The sequence below is a fragment of the Oncorhynchus clarkii genome, chromosome 12, assembly GCF_045791955.1.
Source record: "Oncorhynchus clarkii lewisi isolate Uvic-CL-2024 chromosome 12, UVic_Ocla_1.0, whole genome shotgun sequence".
NCBI classification, from domain to species: Eukaryota; Metazoa; Chordata; class Actinopteri; order Salmoniformes; family Salmonidae; genus Oncorhynchus; species Oncorhynchus clarkii.
In genome coordinates, this window is record NC_092158.1 from 67,353,892 (window position 1) to 67,370,799 (window position 16,908).

Sequence of the window (16,908 nt, forward strand, 5' to 3'; positions counted from 1 at the left end):
TGTGTAGAATGACGACTTGAATGATAACTGTATGTGCACTTGATTGTGCTGTATTATACAATGGGTGGGTCTAATCCTGAATGCTGATTGGTTAAAATCTCATTCCAGATGGTGTCTTTTTAAGCAATAAGGCCCGAGGGGGTGTGGTATGTGGGAAATATACCACGGCTCAGGGCTGTTCTTAAGCACTACGCAACGCAGAGTGCCTGGATACAGCCTTTAGCCGTGGTATATTGGCCATATACCACAAACCTCCGAGGTGCCTTATTGCTATTATGAACTGCTTACCAACATAATTAGAGCAGTAAAAAGGAATGTTTGTCATACCCGTGGTAGACAGTCTGATATACCATGGCTGTCAGCCAATCAGCATTCAGGGCTCAAACCACCCAGTTTATAAGCAATCCACTATCCATAAAAATGATGCTCATTCATGATTTCGACTGGCTGAGAAATGCTGTCTGTCTAATCCAAACTCCCAACTGGTCTATTACTATGTGACAGTTTGAGATCAAATTTTTACATTGAAACAATGTTGTAAATGTCGTAGAGACAAACAGCAAGGTTTATACAAATCAGCTTCAATTTAAAGTGATCGTGTTAGCTGTGTTGTTGGCTAGCTCCTCTGAACAACAGTGTCCTGACGAGAGAGCACATTTTCAAAGCCAGGCGAAGTTGCGCATCATTAGCTCATTGTTATGGATGTATCCAAATACATGTCACTAGAAAACAGCTTAAACAAATGCAAAAGAAGCTACTGTTGTTATTCTGGCTGGACTTTTTGACGTGACCGTAAATTAGCAGTAGTTGGCTAGCTAGCAAGGGATAAGAACGTTGCCAGCCTGTATGGCAATGGAACATTTAGAACGAATGACAGGGTCGTGTCCACAGATACAGAACAAAAATAATGACTGGATTGTGTCTATAGAACAAAGGACCAGGCGGTTTGGGAAGCTGCACTAGTTCTGTGTCGGGACTATATCTTGTGGAAGGGTGCAATAGTAAGAATAAATTAATCAAAATAACGTTTTTTTTGCTTCAAGTCTCAAATCAAATTGTATTTGTCACATGCGCCGAAAACAACAGGTGTAGGTAGACCTTAGTGAAATGCTTACTTACAAGCCCTTAACCAACAATGCTTTAAATTAATTAAAAAAATATAAGGGTTAAGTAAAAAATAGATAAACAATAATAGATAAAAGAAGTAAACATTTGGAAAATAAAAATAACAAATAATTAAACAGCAGCAGTTTGTGTGGGGGCACCGGTTAGTCGGGGTAATTGAGGTAATATGTACATGTAGGTAGAGTTAAAGTGACTGCATAGATTATAAACAGAGTGTAGCAGCAGCATAAACGAGGGTTCTGGGTTGTCCTTTGATTAGCTGTTCAGTCTTATGGTTTAGCAGTAGAAGCTGTCATTAATCCTCCTTGAGCTAATTTATTCTTGATTAAGGGTATTGCAGCCCAGTTGTACATGTTATGTTCTTTACACATTGTGGTGACATTGCTGTTCTATAATCACAGGATACACGCACACACACTACATGACCAAAAGTATGTGGACACCTGCTATTCAAACATCTCATTCCAAAATTATGGGAATTAATATGGAGTTGGTCCCCCCTTTGCGGCCCTAACAGCCTCCACTCTTCTGGGAAGGCCTGGCTCGCCGTCAGGTGTTCCAATTCATCCCAAAAGGTGTTCGATGGGGTTGAGGTCAGGGTTCCATGAAAAACAGCCCCAGACCATTATTCATCCTCCACCAAACTTTACAGTTAGCACTATGCATTTGGACAGGCAGCGTTCTCCTGTCATCCGCCAAACCCACTTTTCTGGCTGAGCCGTTGCTGCTCCTAGACATTTCCACTTCACAATAACAGCACTAGCAGAGCAGAAATTTGACAAACTGACTTGTTGGAAAGGTGGCATCCTATGACGGTTCCACATTGAAAGTCCCTGAGCTCTTCAGTAAGGCCATTCTAGTGCCAATGTTTGTCTATGGAGATTGCGTGGCTGTGGGCTTAATTTTATACACCTGTCAGCAACAGGTGTGGCTGAAATAACCAAAATGTACTAATTTGAAGAGGTGTCCACATACTTTTTTAAATATAGTGTGTTACACACTTTGAGCAGCAAACTGTATTATTTGACCAGACATTAATAATCTGTTTTTACTTTTCATTAAAAATATTGCCAAAGGTTATATTTCTCTGGAAGTAGGTTAATTAACTACTAGCAGCATTATGAGTATCGAGCCACTGACCAGACCCTAGTTGCTCCTTATTACTCAGATGACATTAGTAGTTATGGCAATGACCGTGTCCACTCTGACGATAGCGACACACCCCTACTGAGAAGATCTGCTGAGACAAGGTATGATCTCACAAAGACCCCCCCCACTTCGCCTACCCCCTCATTCAGACATGAGGAAGTCCACAGCTAGGAGGCGAACAACCCCAACCAGGACTGAGGTAATGGGCGATGATGTGATTAACACACCTGCATCGTGATAGAACCAATTATTAGGAGTGACACCACTACAAAATAGCGGCTACGTTCCTTCTCGGGGAAAGTACCAAAGTACCAAAGCCCCCACGTGAAGCTGACTTTGAGACATGGTGTCTGCATGGTGAACTGATGTTTCAAGATTGCCCCACTACATACCTACAGGGGCGGTGGATCCTGGAGAGTCTGTTTCCTCCAGCTTCAGACGTGATGAGGCTACTTGGCTCCTCTGCATCCCCAAGAGCCTACATGAAGCTACTCGATTCATTTTATGGACTAGTAGAGGATGGTGATGGGATACTCGCCAGGTTCATGAAGAAAATCAAGGTGACAGGGCATCAGAATATCGACAGAGGCTGCAGTTGCTTCTAAGTACTGCTGTGAAGAGGAAGGGAGTGAAACGGGCTGACGCAAACCATCAGCTAGTGAAACAGTTTAGTCGTGGCTGCTGGGACCACTAACTCTAGGCTTGGGCGCTATACTGTATATACCATATAACGGGGAGATGTTTTTTCAGTGCCGTTTAAACTATTTATTTGAAAAACAAATTTTAATATTTGTGGCTACTTTTTAAATAAATACCTGCAGTCAACTTGTGCAATATGCCAGGAGAAAAGATTGCGTTTTTCATTTCACCTATCATATCATTTTTTCATTATCAAGCTAACCGCACAAAGATGAGAGACCGGAGCCTTGTGAGACACTCACTCTTCCAAAATCAAGTTGTGAGTCACTCACTCTTCCAAAATCAAGTTGTGAGTCACTCACTCTTCCAAAATCAAGTTGTGAGACACTCACTCTTCCAAAATCAAGTTGTGAGTCATTCACTCTTCCAAAATCAAATTGTGAGTCACTCACTCTTCCAAAATCAAGTTGTGAGTCACTCACTCTTCCAAAATCAAGTTGTGAGTCACTCACTCTTCCAAAATCAAGTTGTGAGTCACTCACTCTTCCAAAATCAAATTGTGAGTCACTCACTCTTCCAAAATCAAGTTGTGAGTCACTCACTCTTCCAAAATCAAGTTGTGAGTCACTCACTCTTCCAAAATCAAGTTGTGAGTCATTCACTCTTCCAAAATCAAGTTGTGAGTCACTCACTGTTCCAAAATCAAGCTTTGCTTGGTAACAGCAGAGAGCCCCTCCTGGATCAAGATATTTGTTTTGTGCGTACAGCAAACTGTGAGTAGCATTTTTTTGTTTTGTTACTTGTATAACTTTATGAGCTGGGATGTCAGTTCTGCAAATACTTCAAATGTTTCCAATGCATTTAGTTAGTTATTGGATTTTACATATACTCGGTAGCATTGCTAACCTTTGAATTACTCAGTGGGGTTTGTTCAGTGCCAGTATTACTGAATATCCAGTATGGCACAAGGTCAGTATGAAGGTATGACAATCTGGATACCACCAGTCGTCGAAAAAAGTACTCAATTATTGTACTTAAGTGAAAGTCGCTCATTAGAATACTACTTGAGTAAAAGTCTAAAAGTATTTGGTTATAAATATAGTTAAGTATCAAAAGTTAATGTAATTGCTAAAATATACTTAAGTATCAAAATATCACATTTCTTATCTTAAGCACCATTTTCAAGTTGTTTTAATCTATGGATAGCCAGGTGCACACTCCAACACTCAGCCATTATTTACCAAAGAAGCATGTGTGTTTAGTGAGTCCGAGAGATCAGAGATAGTAGGGATGACCAGGGATGTTCTCTTGATAAGTGCGTGAATTGGACCATTTCCCTTTTCTGCTTAGCACTCAAAATGTAATGAGTACTTTTGGATGTCAGGGAAAATGTATAGAGTAAAAACAATTTTTTTTAATTCAGGAATGTATTGAAGTAAAAGTAGTCAAAAATATAAATACCCCCCAAAAACAACTTAAGTAGTACTTTAAAGTATTTTTTACTTAAGTACTTTACACCACTGGATACCGCCCAAGCCTAACTCACTCCTCGTTAGTCTGCAGCTGGACGTCAAGACAGAGACACCCCTTGACTCTTCAGAGCTTTGACTCCAGATGAGAACCAAAGAGGATAGGAGAGCCACCAAATTGACCCAATGCCCCGCCACCTCAGGAGCACCAAAGTGAGGCCTATTGTCGGGGTCTACTCTGTGATGTCTGATGTCTCTCCCTACGATGACATTCTGTACAGTTCATTGATGGACGTATAAAATGAATGCTTGTGACAAAAAGAAAATAGGAACATTTATTGAGCTGTATTGACACAAAGCGTACAAAAACAGACAATTTATAGCTTGAAACTCCATGTCAACAGTCCTATCTGTGTCTGTACCTGTTTCTCTCTCCCTGTCTCTGTCCCTCTGTTTCTCTGTCCCTGTTTCTCTGTCTCTGTCCTGTCCCTGATTTTCGGTCGCTGTTACTCTGTCCCTGTCTCTGTTTCTCTGTCTCTGTTTCTCTGTCTCTGTCCTGTGTCTGTTTCTCTGTCGCTGTTACTCTGTCCCTGTCTCTGATTCTCTGTCCCTATCTCTGTTCTCTGTCTCTGTCCTGTGTCTGTTTCTCTCTCGCTGTTACTCCGTCCCAGTCTCTGTTTCTCTGTCTCTGTCGCTGTTACTCTGTCCCTGTCTCAAATTCTCTGTCCCTGCCCCAATTGTTGTTGTCATTGACTTGAATGGCAGATGTCACACACCTTTCTGAACACCTCACTCTTCTTTTTTTTATTGGCCATGTAAAACATTTTCCCAAGGTGCCTGTAGTCCACCTCCTCCTGCGATGGCCCATCTACTGCCACCCTGCAACACATATCCAGCTAGATGTATTTTAGTCTGTTCCTTTGGGGTGTCTTGACCTATTGAAAATACAGAGTGCAGGAATGTAGAAAGGGACAGGGAGAGGGACAGCATGCATTTAATCTATTTGTCGTTTTGTGGTGCTGTAAAAACATACAATTATATTATTTACATTAAAAAGCTCTAATTGAGTTTATTATGTAACCAGAGCTGTCACATTAAGATTTGCATATACAGCGAGGGAAAAAAAGTATTTGATCCCCTGCTGATTTTGTACATTTGCCCACTGACAAAGAAATGATCAGTCTATAATTTTAATGGTAGGTTTATTTGAACAGTAAGAGACAGAATAACAACAACAAAAAATCCAGAAAAACACATGCCAAAAATGTTTTAAATTGATTTGCACAAGGTGCACCTGTGTAATGATCATGCTGTTTAATCAGTTTCTTGATATGCCACACCTGTCAGGTGGATTGATTATTTTGTAAATGAGAAATGATCTCTAACAGGGATGTAAACAACATTTTAGAGAAATAAGCTCTTTGTACATATGGAACATTTTTGGGATCTTTTATTTCAGCTCAACTTTACATGTTGTGTTGACTATTTTATTTTGTATGTACAGAGTTATGAGTAGGAGAAGAAGGCTCATTAATTGTACAGACAAAAAAAAAATCAAACTAGCAAGTATAACTGAAACTGAGAAGTGTGATGACATTATCTTTCAATAATGACACTTGATGTTGTAAACACATTCCCGATACAAATATTTAATAATATCCGAATTTTCAAAATGCATATATATCGTTATAAGTTGCAAGGGTTCACAATTATTATCAAATGGTCAAATTATGAAAGACCGTCCTAAAGACATGCGAGGGAAAACAATGCCAACAATTCAAGAATGCAGAGTACATAAGTGACATATTCTCATATTGTTGAACAGGTAGTGGGTCTCCCCTTCTGCAGTCTGTTTAGGTACACACACCCTTTCTTCACATACACCACCCACAACATTCATATTGGATCCTATGCCACTCTGGGCTTGTGTGGGAGGAACAGGCTTTGGTTTGTGAACCTCTGTCTGTGTGAGATTGCATGTCCCCTTCTTATTGGAGGGAGAGCCACACGGTGGCAGGAGATGGCACAGCATGGGACGGGATCGCGATCGCTGCATCGCCCCTCCACTACCTCCCCCACCATCCTCCCAGCCTTTGATCTGTCTCCCATTACTCTGCTGGCATGCTAGCACTTCCTCCATTTCCATGGTAACGGCTCATTCTTGTTTACCCCCTTGTGCAAACAATACCTGATCTATCCTCTCTGTTTTCTCTTTCAAGACTGTGAAGGGAGTTGTGATTATATGACTTTATGGCACATCTCTTGCCTTTGGTTTGGTATCTTTACAGTAGATTTGTGTGGCATGTGAACATCATCTGAACATCATACTCAAAGAAATTATGTTGAAATAGCAATCAGTGTAATTACTGTATGTGTGCGCCTAAGCTTCTTCAATGGTCATAAACGTTGTGAGTGGATTGGCTCACAAAGTAAATAATCCCACTAATGATGTATACTGATCAAAAATATAAGTGCAACATGTAAAGTGTTGGTCCCATTTTTCATGAGCTAAGGACTATTTCTGTCTGTAATAAAGACCTTTTTTGGGGAGAAAAAATAATCATTCTGATTGGCTGGGCCTGGCTCCCCAGTGGATGGGCCTATCTATGCCCTCGCAGGCCTACCCATGGCTGTGCCCTTGCCCAATCGTGAAATCCATAGATTAGAGCCTAATGAATGTATTTCAATTGACTGATGTCATTCTATGAACTGTAACTCAGTAAAACCTTTAAATTGTTGCATGTTGCGTTTATATTTTTGTTCAGTACACATGTGTCAATGTGAGAAATGGACTTCATATAAACGACCACATAGGCTACAACTCTGCAAAAGCACTGTAGGTTTACAAGACATCATTGATTTCATCACAGCTCGCCATAAATTGTTTGGATTATTTAAGGAAGATGAGTGGAGCCCTAAAAATATGCGATTTCTCTCTCAATTGTATTAAGAAAATGATTTTGTTACCAGATCTCCCTGTTTTATATCTACATCAAAACAACAATTCGTACTAAAAGCAGCGTTAGTTAAAAAGTATCACTTTCATCAGCTATCTATTACTTTTGACTGCTCGATATTGTCAGGATCAACTAGTATGAAATGTCCCCATAATCCTTTGCGCGTCACAATAGTTGCCAGTCATTCTGCCGACGAGACGAATGTGAGTGTTGAATGGAGTCAATTAAATGTGAATTCTACGTAGTTTATTTTGACATGTCTTATTGATAGTTACGTTTACTTGCACGTTTAATTTCAGACAGTATGAAAGAGACAACAGCCAAGAGACGCGAGAAATCCAAGGACTCCAAAGCTGATAAACAGAAGGATGCGGGCCCCGAGCCGCAGGATGTGGAGATGCCGGAGGAAGACTCTGCTACTGCAGAGAAGAAACCCAAGGAACTTGATACCCTCACACTTGAAGGTAGCTAGCTAGATGGTTAGCTGAGCTATAACATACATGCTGAAAAGGATACATTCAAACTTAATGTCAGATACTGAATATTGCAACTGCTTCGTGTTTTTGCTACCTACTGTACTTAATGTTAGTTAGCTAGTTAGCGTTAGCAAGCAGTTGTAAGCCAATGTAACTAGCTAACGTTAGCTTATTTGCCCGGTTTAATTGGCAATATTTTTGTTCAAATGTAGCTATACTGGAATAATATAGTTAGCTGACCTAGTTAGCCTGCTTACTATATGGTCTGACTAACTGCGTTAACGCAGGTCTGACTTGTATTCACTCGCTGTAGTAGTAACATTAACTAGCTAGGTAGCTAACGTTAGTAGCTAGCTGGGTATCTAACAAAAACAAAAAACCCTAGTCATAGCTAGCCAGCTAGTGAATTAATCCGTTTGCTAACAATGTTTACTTCAATGTGTGTCAGTTGGAAATCACTACTGTCAAAGCAGTACTTTTATATTTTTGAATCTCCAATTGTAGCTACCTAGCTTGCCATGTCAGTAACTACATTGTATTTTAAATTATTTTCAGTTTTGAGATGAGTGAAAGAACTGACATTAGGTGTCAGATTTTTTTGTATCACTCTATAATAAGTCTCTCCTTATGACCTTACTCCCCCTCTCCCTTTGCAGACATCAAGGAGCATGTAAAGCAGATAGAGAAGGCCGTGTCGGGCAAGGAGCCTCGCTTTGTGCTGAGGGCCTTGCGTGCCCTGCCCTCCACCAGCCGCCGCCTCAACCCCAACGTGCTGCACAAGGCTGTGTCTGGCTTCTACACCTCCAATGCCGCCGGCAAGGAGTTCCTACTCAGCTTCCTGGAGGAGGTACGATGAGCACAGATAGTATCAGATAGAAAAGACTCTGGTACTACTATTACTATTGCTGAGAAACCTTGGCTATAAACTATTACTCATGGCCTTTTTCGCTCTGTCTCCTTTGGTCACTTTCTGTCCGGTTCCGTCTTTCCTTTTCCCTCCTCTACCCACACCCTCTCCCCTCCATCTATTGCATCCGTCCAGCCCATGGACACCGAGGGAGATGTCCAGTTCAGGCCCCGTACAGGAAAGGCAGCTGCCACCCCCCTGATCCCTGAGGCGGAGGCCTACCTGCAGCTGCTCCTGGTGGTTTACCTCACCAACAACAAACGCTACACAGAGGTGGGCTGACTGAGCTCACACGCTCTCTCTCTCTCATGCATGCACAGTACATATTTATATTGGATTGAGCTCTGATTTCTCTTTGGTTTTACATTGCTCACCATCATACCATAGTCCTTAGAAATAAGTTATGACTGGGTTAATGCCCGACTGCCTGTCTTGGTCGTTAGCTTCTCACTTTTCTCTCTGTAGGCCCAGAAGGTGTCAGACGAGCTCTTACAGAAGATCGGCCCTCAGAACCGGCGGGCTCTGGACCTGGTGGCTGCTAAGTGTTACTACTACCACTCCCGCGTCTACGAGTTCCTCAACCAACTGGACACCGTGCGTAGGTAAGCCCACCAATACTTTCACTGACTGTTTTTGTTTTTTCTGACTTAAACAGATGGGGAAAAATTGAATTTGTTTCAAAAGGCAAATAGGCCAGTTTGGAACCTGTCAATATGTAATGCCTTTGATCGATTTTTAAACAAATGAAAACCCTTCTTGCACAGTTTCCTGCACACGCGCCTGAGGACAGCCACCTTGCGGCACGACGCCGACGGCCAGGCCACGCTGCTCAACCTGCTGCTGAGGAACTACCTGCAGTACAACCTGTACGACCAGGCTGAGAAGCTGGTGTCCAAGTCAGTCTTCCCCGAGCTGGCCAACAACAACGAGTGGGCCCGCTACCTCTACTATACAGGTGAGGGGGAGGAGCCCTAAGCATACCAATTTCTGTTGAAATAAAGCATCACCTGTGATAAAACTGTAAACATTTTATTATTTGACGACATCAGAAGTTTAGTTAAATCACATTCAATTGAATTATCAGGCCACTATGCCTCTACAGATTTTGAAGTGACTATAAGAAACTTCCTCAGAATATGAATTAATTTGTAGTTATGGCCTTAGTTTGCTGCTTTTCCACTCTGATCATTCTCTCCCTCCCAGTGGCGTAAATTACTTAAGTAAAAATACTGAAGTAGTTTTTTTTGGGTATCTGTACTTTAATTTACTATTTATATTTTTTGACAACTTGTACTTTTACTTAATTCCTAAAGAAAATAATGTACTCTATACGCCATACATTTTCCCTGACACCCAAAAATACTTGTTACATTTTTAATGCTTAACAGGACAGAAAATTGTCAAAATCACACTTATAGAGGCCATCCCTATTATGTTTCAGTGTTGGAGTGTGCCCCTGGCTAGCTGTAAACAAAAACATTTTTTCAAGTTATTCATACTTTTACTTTTGATACTTATGTAGATTTTAGCAATTACATTTACCTTTGAGAAGTAATTAAGTATATTTAAAACCAAATACTTTTACTCAAGTAGGTTTTTACTGGGTGACTTTTACTTGAGTAATTTTCTATTAAGGTATCTTTACTTTTACTAAACTATGACAATCGGGTACTTTTTCCACCACTGCTCAATCGCCCCTCCAGGTCGTATCAAGGCTATCCAGCTGGAATACACAGAGGCCAGGAGGACCCTGACCAACGCCTTGAGGAAGGCCCCCCAACACACAGCTGTGGGCTTCAAACAGACAGTCAGTACACACGGCATGCAGTTTTTCCCTAAGTGCAATTATTACATTTTAGTCTTTTAGCAGACACTCTTATCCAGAGCGACTTATAGAAGCAATTTGGATTAAGAACCTTGCTCAAGGGCATAGCCGATAGATTTTTCACCGTCACACGCATTTGAAATGGCGACCTTTTGGTTACTGGTCCAACTCTCTTAACCACTAGGCTACCTTATTTTTTTTAAATAATTTAAATAATACACTTAAGGTTTTACGGTTGTTGCTCAAACTTTATTTATATAGCACATTTCTTACAGGGAGTGATGCATTTATTTTTTTAAATATATAATATTTCGTTTTACATTTTTCCTAATTTTCTTTCTCCCTTTCATACACAAACCTACACACACAAACAACAACTTAGATACACGCAATATAATCTCATCTGCCAAGACCCGCATGCTCACCCACCAACCCCTAAGGCCTGCATTATTGGCTGTAAATTGTATCAATTTGTTTTTCTCAGTCACTAATGCTATTTCAATATTTTAAATAATAATTCAGCAGATTCATATCAAAGGGCTTAACAAATAAAATGGCCTACAAAAAATGTTTCTTCACATCTCTCTATCCCTATCAGGTCCACAAGTTGCTGATTGTGGTGGAGCTGTTGCTTGGGGAGATCCCAGACAGGCTGCAGTTCCGGCAGGCTCCACTGAAGAGATCCCTAGCGCCCTATTTCCTGCTCACCCAGGGTAAGTTGTCAGAAAGCTGGGTCGTGAGAATGCATTTTAAGTGTGAGTAAGATTTCAACCCTGGTCTCTGTTCCCACACAGCTGTCAGGACGGGTAACCTGGCCAAGTTCAACCAGGCCCTGGATCAGTTTGGAGAGAAGTTCCAGGCAGACGGCACCTACACCTTGATCATCCGCCTGCGACACAATGTCATCAAGACAGGTCAGTGACCAGGCCTTTCACTTCGGGCTCTTCTTCCACATTCTCAGATGGCTTCCTCTTCTTTTTAAGTGTTTGGTCATGGCTCTTCTTTTTTAATACCTGAATGACTTGTTGATATTTAAAACCATCTCTCCCTGTAGGTGTGCGTATGATCAGCCTGTCATACTCTCGTATATCCCTGGCAGACATTGCTCAGAAGCTGCAGCTGGACAGTCCAGAGGATGCTGAGTTCATAGTGGCCAAGGTAACATGACACACTGCAGCCATACTCAGTTGGTGGACCTTTATCCGAACCCAGATTGGGGTCAACACGGTCTAGGGGCGTGGGTCAGAAAACCAGTCAGTATCGGATGTGTCCATTTGCCTCATGCAGCGCGACACATGTCCTTCGCATACAGTTGATCAGGCTGTTGATTTTGGCTTGTGGAATGTTGTCCCACTCCTCTTCAATGGCTGTGCGAAGTTGCTGGGTCTTGATGGGAACTGGATCACGCTCTCATACATGTCAATCCACAACATCCCAAACGTGCTCAATGGGTGACGTGTCTGAGTATGCAGGCTATGGAAGAACTGGGACATTTTAAGCTTCCAGGAATTGTGTACAGATTCTTGCGACACTTTCAACCTTCGTCTCTCCCGAGCCCGTACGAGAGTTGTAGCGATGAGACAAGATAGTAGCTACTACAACAATTGGATACTACGAAATTGGGGAGAAAAAGGGGTAAAAATTTTAAAAAAATTAAAAAAAACATTGACATCAGCAAACCGCTCGCCCACACGACTCCATACACACGTTCTGCCATCTACTCGGTACAATTGAAACCGGGATTCATCTGTGAAGAGCACACTTCTCCAGCGTGCCAGTGGCCATCGAAGGTGAGCAATTATCCACCAAAGTCTGTTAGGACGCTGAACTGCAGTCAGGTCAAGATCCTGGTGAGGATGACGAGAACGCAATTGAGCTTCCCTGCAACTGTTTCTGCGGAAATAATTTTGCTGTGCATACCCACAGTTTTATCAGCTGCCCGGTTGGCTGGTCTCAGACAATCCCGTAGGTGTAAAAGCAGTGTGTGGAGGTCCTGGGCTGGCGTGGTTACATGTGGTCTGCGGTTGTGAGGCCCGTTGGACTGACATTCTCTAAAATGACAGGGGCGGCTTATGGTAGAGAAATGAACATTACAGCTCTGCTGGAAATTCCTGTAGTCGGCATGCCAATTGCGCTCTCCCTTAACTTGAGACATGGCTTTGTGCGCTTGTGTAATGATCATGCTGTTTAATAATCAGCTTCTTGATATGCCAAACCTGCCAGGTGACTGGACAAAGGAGAAATGCTCAATAACAGGGATGTAAATACATTTGCATCACATTTGTGAGAGAAAAGCTTTTTGTGCGTATAAAAAATGTCTGGGGTCTTTTATTTCAGTTAATGAAACATGGGATCAACACTTTTTTTTTTTTTTGCGTTTTATATTTTTGTTCAGTGTATATATTGTACCTTAAGATCATGGTGTATCCCCACCTCCTGCTCTACATCAACTCATGCAAGTATTTCCTAAAGATCATTAATAGAAAAGCACACCGCTTCTGTGTGGTAAATATGGCATGCAGTCCTCAACTGTCCTAAGCCACAGGTGGCAATGGAAAACTACCTCAGTCTCTTACTGATTTTTCTCTCCTGACATCCCTCTTTTCCAGGCTATCCGAGATGGAGTGATCGAAGCCAGCATCAACCATGAGAAAGGCTATGTTCAGTCTAAAGAGACCATGGATATCTACGGTACCAGGGAGCCCCAGCTGGCCTTCCACCAGAGGATCTCCTTCTGCCTGGACATACACAATATGTCTGTCAAGGCCATGAGGTTTCCACCCAAGGCTTACAACAAGGACCTAGAATCAGCAGAGGTGTGTACCAACCTTGTACTACTCCTTGTATTAGCCCCTGAAATTGACCCTCGTGAGAGTTCTGTATAATAGCACGCACAGAACAGATCTACCGCTTAAACTTGCTTTCAATGAGAGTGACAGATCTATAACATACATTTCTGTGTGAATTTGGTCAGGTCTCCCAAAAAATAACCTATTGCAGCTTTAATGTGTTGACATGTTCTTCTGTGTGTTTACATTTCAGGAGCGCAGAGAGCGGGAGCAGCAGGACCTGGAGTTCGCCAAGGAGATGGCCGAAGATGACGACGACAGTTTCCCATGATCCTCTCAGGGGAGCTAGTGCAAGGATGCCTTGACGTTTTTTCCCTTTCTCTCCCCCTCCATCCTCCCTCTTGTAATAGTTGTCTTTGTTTATTTCTCTGCAGGCAAAAGGCCATTATAAAGTTATATATCTATGTTAGCATTCTAACATATAATAAGAACACCTCTATTCAACCCTACCACTGGTCCTCGTTGTCCCTGCTTTTAGACTTTGCGTTTCACTGTTAACTTGCTGGTGGAAGCATTTGGTGTATCTGTACTGAGTTTGAGGCCAGCACACAAATAAACAGTCTTTATCAATTTAATTTCTAATTTGGGGAACACTAATTTGTACAGTGAATGTCTGGAAAACTAAGAGCTGTTTGGCACAGAGCAGCTTGTATTTGTAAGCTTTTCTGTCAGGAATGATGTTGGGTCTTTTATTTGTTATTCTTGCAATGCAATTCAATATCTTGACAGCTGCCCTTTCTAAAATGCATAAATGGAAACTCCTATTTCAAAATACCTTGAGGAAATCAATTAATTTGTTGGCCCTCTTGAGAACTGCGTGCCATTGAGCTCAACTAGTTAGATTTCTCTGCCTCATTGTTCACAGCTCCTGTTCCTTCCTCTGATTTCTTCATTTAGCGCCCTCTTCCTCCTACCTCAGGGTGCATCCCAATTATCTCTGTTTTTTCAGGAAGTCTGCACTTGTTCCATTCGCTTCATGGATTTTAAAAGAAATGACTGGTATAATACAGTGCTTTCGGAAAGTATTCAGACCCCTCATATTTTTCCACATTTTGTTACGTTGCAGCCTTATTTTATCTACACACAATGCCCCATAACAAATCAAAAGCACGTTTTTAGAAAAGGTTGGAAATATCACATTTTACTTAAGTATTCAGACCCTTTACTCAGTACTTTGTGAGGCATCTTTGGCATCAATTACAGCCTTGAGTCTTCTTGAGTATTACGCAACAAGCTTGACAACTGTATTTGGGGAGTTTCTCCCATTCTCTGCACAACCTCTCCAGCTCTGTCGGGTTGGATGGTGAGTGTTACTGCACAGCTATTTTCAGGTTTCTATGCGCTTAGGTTTGTTGTCCTGAACCTTTGCCCCAGTCGGAGGTCCTGAGTACTCTGTAGCAGGTTTTCATCAATGATCTCTATGTTGCTCTGTTCATCTTTCCCTTGACTCTGACTAGTCTCCCTGTCATTTCTGAAAAACATCCCCACAGCATGATTCTGCCACCACCATGCTTCACCGTAGGGATAGTGCCAGGTTTCCTCCAGACGTAATGCTTTGCATTCAGGCCAAAGGGTTCAATCTTGGTTTCATCAGACCAGAGAATCTTGTTTTTCATGGTCTGAGAATCCTTTCGGTGCCTTCTGACAAACTCCAAGCGGCTGTCATGTGCCTTTTACTGAGGAGTGGCTTCAGTCTGGTTACTCTACCATAAAGACCTGATTGGTGGAATGCTGAGGAGATGTGAGAACCTTCCAGAAGGACAACCATCTCCACAGAGGAACTTTGGCGCTCTGTCAGTGACCATTGGGTTCTTGGTCACCTCCCTGACCAAGGCCCTTCTCCCCCAATTGCTCAGTTTGGCTGGATGGCCAGCTAAGGAAGAGTCTTGGTGGTTCCAAACTTCTTCCATTTGAGAATGTGTTCTTGGGGACCTTCAATGCTGCAGGAATGTTTTGGTACACTTCCCCAGATCTGTGCCTCGACACAATCCTGTCTCGGAGCTCTACGGACAATTCCTTCGACCACATGGCTTTGATTTTGCTCTGACATCCAATGTTGTCTGTGGGACCTTTATATAGACAGGTGTGTGTGCCTTTCCAAATCGTGTCCAATCATTTGAATTTACCACAGGTGGACTCCAAGTTGTAGAAACATCTCAAGGATGATCAATGGAAACAGTCTCATAGCAAAGGGTCTGAATACTTGTGTAAATAGTGTTTTTTTTAAATATACATTTGCAAACATTTCTAAACCCCTGTTTTCACTTTGTCTTTATAGATTGAGGAAAACATTTCATTTTATCCGTTTTAGAATAAGGCTGTAATGTAACAATGTGAACGAAGGGAATACTTTCCCAAATGCACTGTATAAACAAATCATATAATGCATTCATCTACCAGTCATTTCCTGTCAAATTAATGAAGCGAAGTGAACAAATACCCATGCCAACACCAATCCAGTGCTTTTCAATATGTGGAGACTAGTGAATGAGTCATACTTCAGGAGGTGGGAGAGATTATTGGGACACAACCGTAGACATACAGTTAAAGCCCTTTGCAAGGTAAGGTCATTTGTGGAAAGTCAGTTTAATTCGTACACCAATTACCATTGCATCTATGAAAATAAGAAATGTTTGTCTTTGGTAAAGTGTGACAGTAGAACCTTGGTGCATGTTTTTGGCCATTTATCAATTCATTGTATTATAAAAAATCTATACACCTACTGGCTGCTTGTGATCATTTGTCAATGTGTTTTAATTTGTTAAATTAAGATATAGAATTTGATAATACTTCAGAAAGTTGATAGGTTCAAAGTGGACATGATTTCCAGAGCACAAAATCTAGAGCATCTTGCTTGATTACTCAATTGCTACGGTGACAATATAATATTAAAATGTCAAGGTGCTCTGCAAAATGGATTGATCATATTGTCAGGGACCAGTCATAATGATTCATTCAATATTCACGAGCTTAGCATTACAGGTAGACACAACAACTGGAAAAGGCTAGCCTACATTAGAAAAAAGGTATACCATCAAAAGAAGCATAAAGCGCTGTCATGCCAATTCTTGAAGCAATATAGGTTATTCATGAACGGCATGGTAAATGGTACACTATGACGCTGGGAATGAGGTCAGTTATTGCCTAAGAAAATTATTTGTAGTCAAGAACAGCGAGCACACCTTGCAATCAAGATGTGTGTGGGCCTGCTGTCATTGCGCAATGCACATAGCCTGAAGTAAGACGACCTGACTTGCTGCGGATAAAATCATTTCACACATGGGGATATTCGTCTTGAATATTTTTGAGGCAATAAAATATGGACTAAGCATTTGGTAACGCAACCTTATATCCTTTGTATATGCCTACTCAGAGGGTAGCATACGTAAAATGTCGAATTGCTACAACTAGAGTTGTGAAATTGTGTACATATATTTTTCCTGAGTAATGTAGCCATACATGAACGTCACTGAAAATGCCATGAGGCTGTTTGAGTCATGGCTCGCCATGAT

At 41.6% G+C, this 16,908-nt stretch overlaps 1 protein-coding gene across 2 annotated transcripts; it reads left to right on the forward strand.

Moving 5' to 3' along the window:
- Window positions 1-7,454: 7,454 nt before the first annotated feature.
- LOC139421084 (26S proteasome non-ATPase regulatory subunit 3-like) lies at window positions 7,455-16,118 on the forward strand. 2 transcript variants are annotated; one of them, XR_011635586.1, is made up of 13 exons: window positions 7,477-7,542; window positions 7,639-7,803; window positions 8,472-8,662; window positions 8,858-8,995; window positions 9,188-9,324; window positions 9,487-9,677; window positions 10,426-10,529; window positions 11,146-11,260; window positions 11,342-11,461; window positions 11,602-11,705; window positions 13,157-13,363; window positions 13,590-14,572; window positions 14,718-16,118. XR_011635586.1 is itself a non-coding variant. In XM_071171612.1 (12 exons), exons 2-12 carry the CDS (start codon window positions 7,644-7,646, stop codon window positions 13,665-13,667), a joined length of 1,545 nt encoding a protein of 514 aa, XP_071027713.1. In that variant the 5' UTR covers window positions 7,455-7,542; window positions 7,639-7,643; the 3' UTR covers window positions 13,668-16,118. The 2 variants fall into 2 exon arrangements, 1 of the variants encoding a protein (XP_071027713.1); XM_071171612.1 differs by having other exon boundaries at window positions 7,455-7,542; window positions 13,590-16,118.
- The last annotated feature ends 790 nt before the right edge of the window (window positions 16,119-16,908 follow it).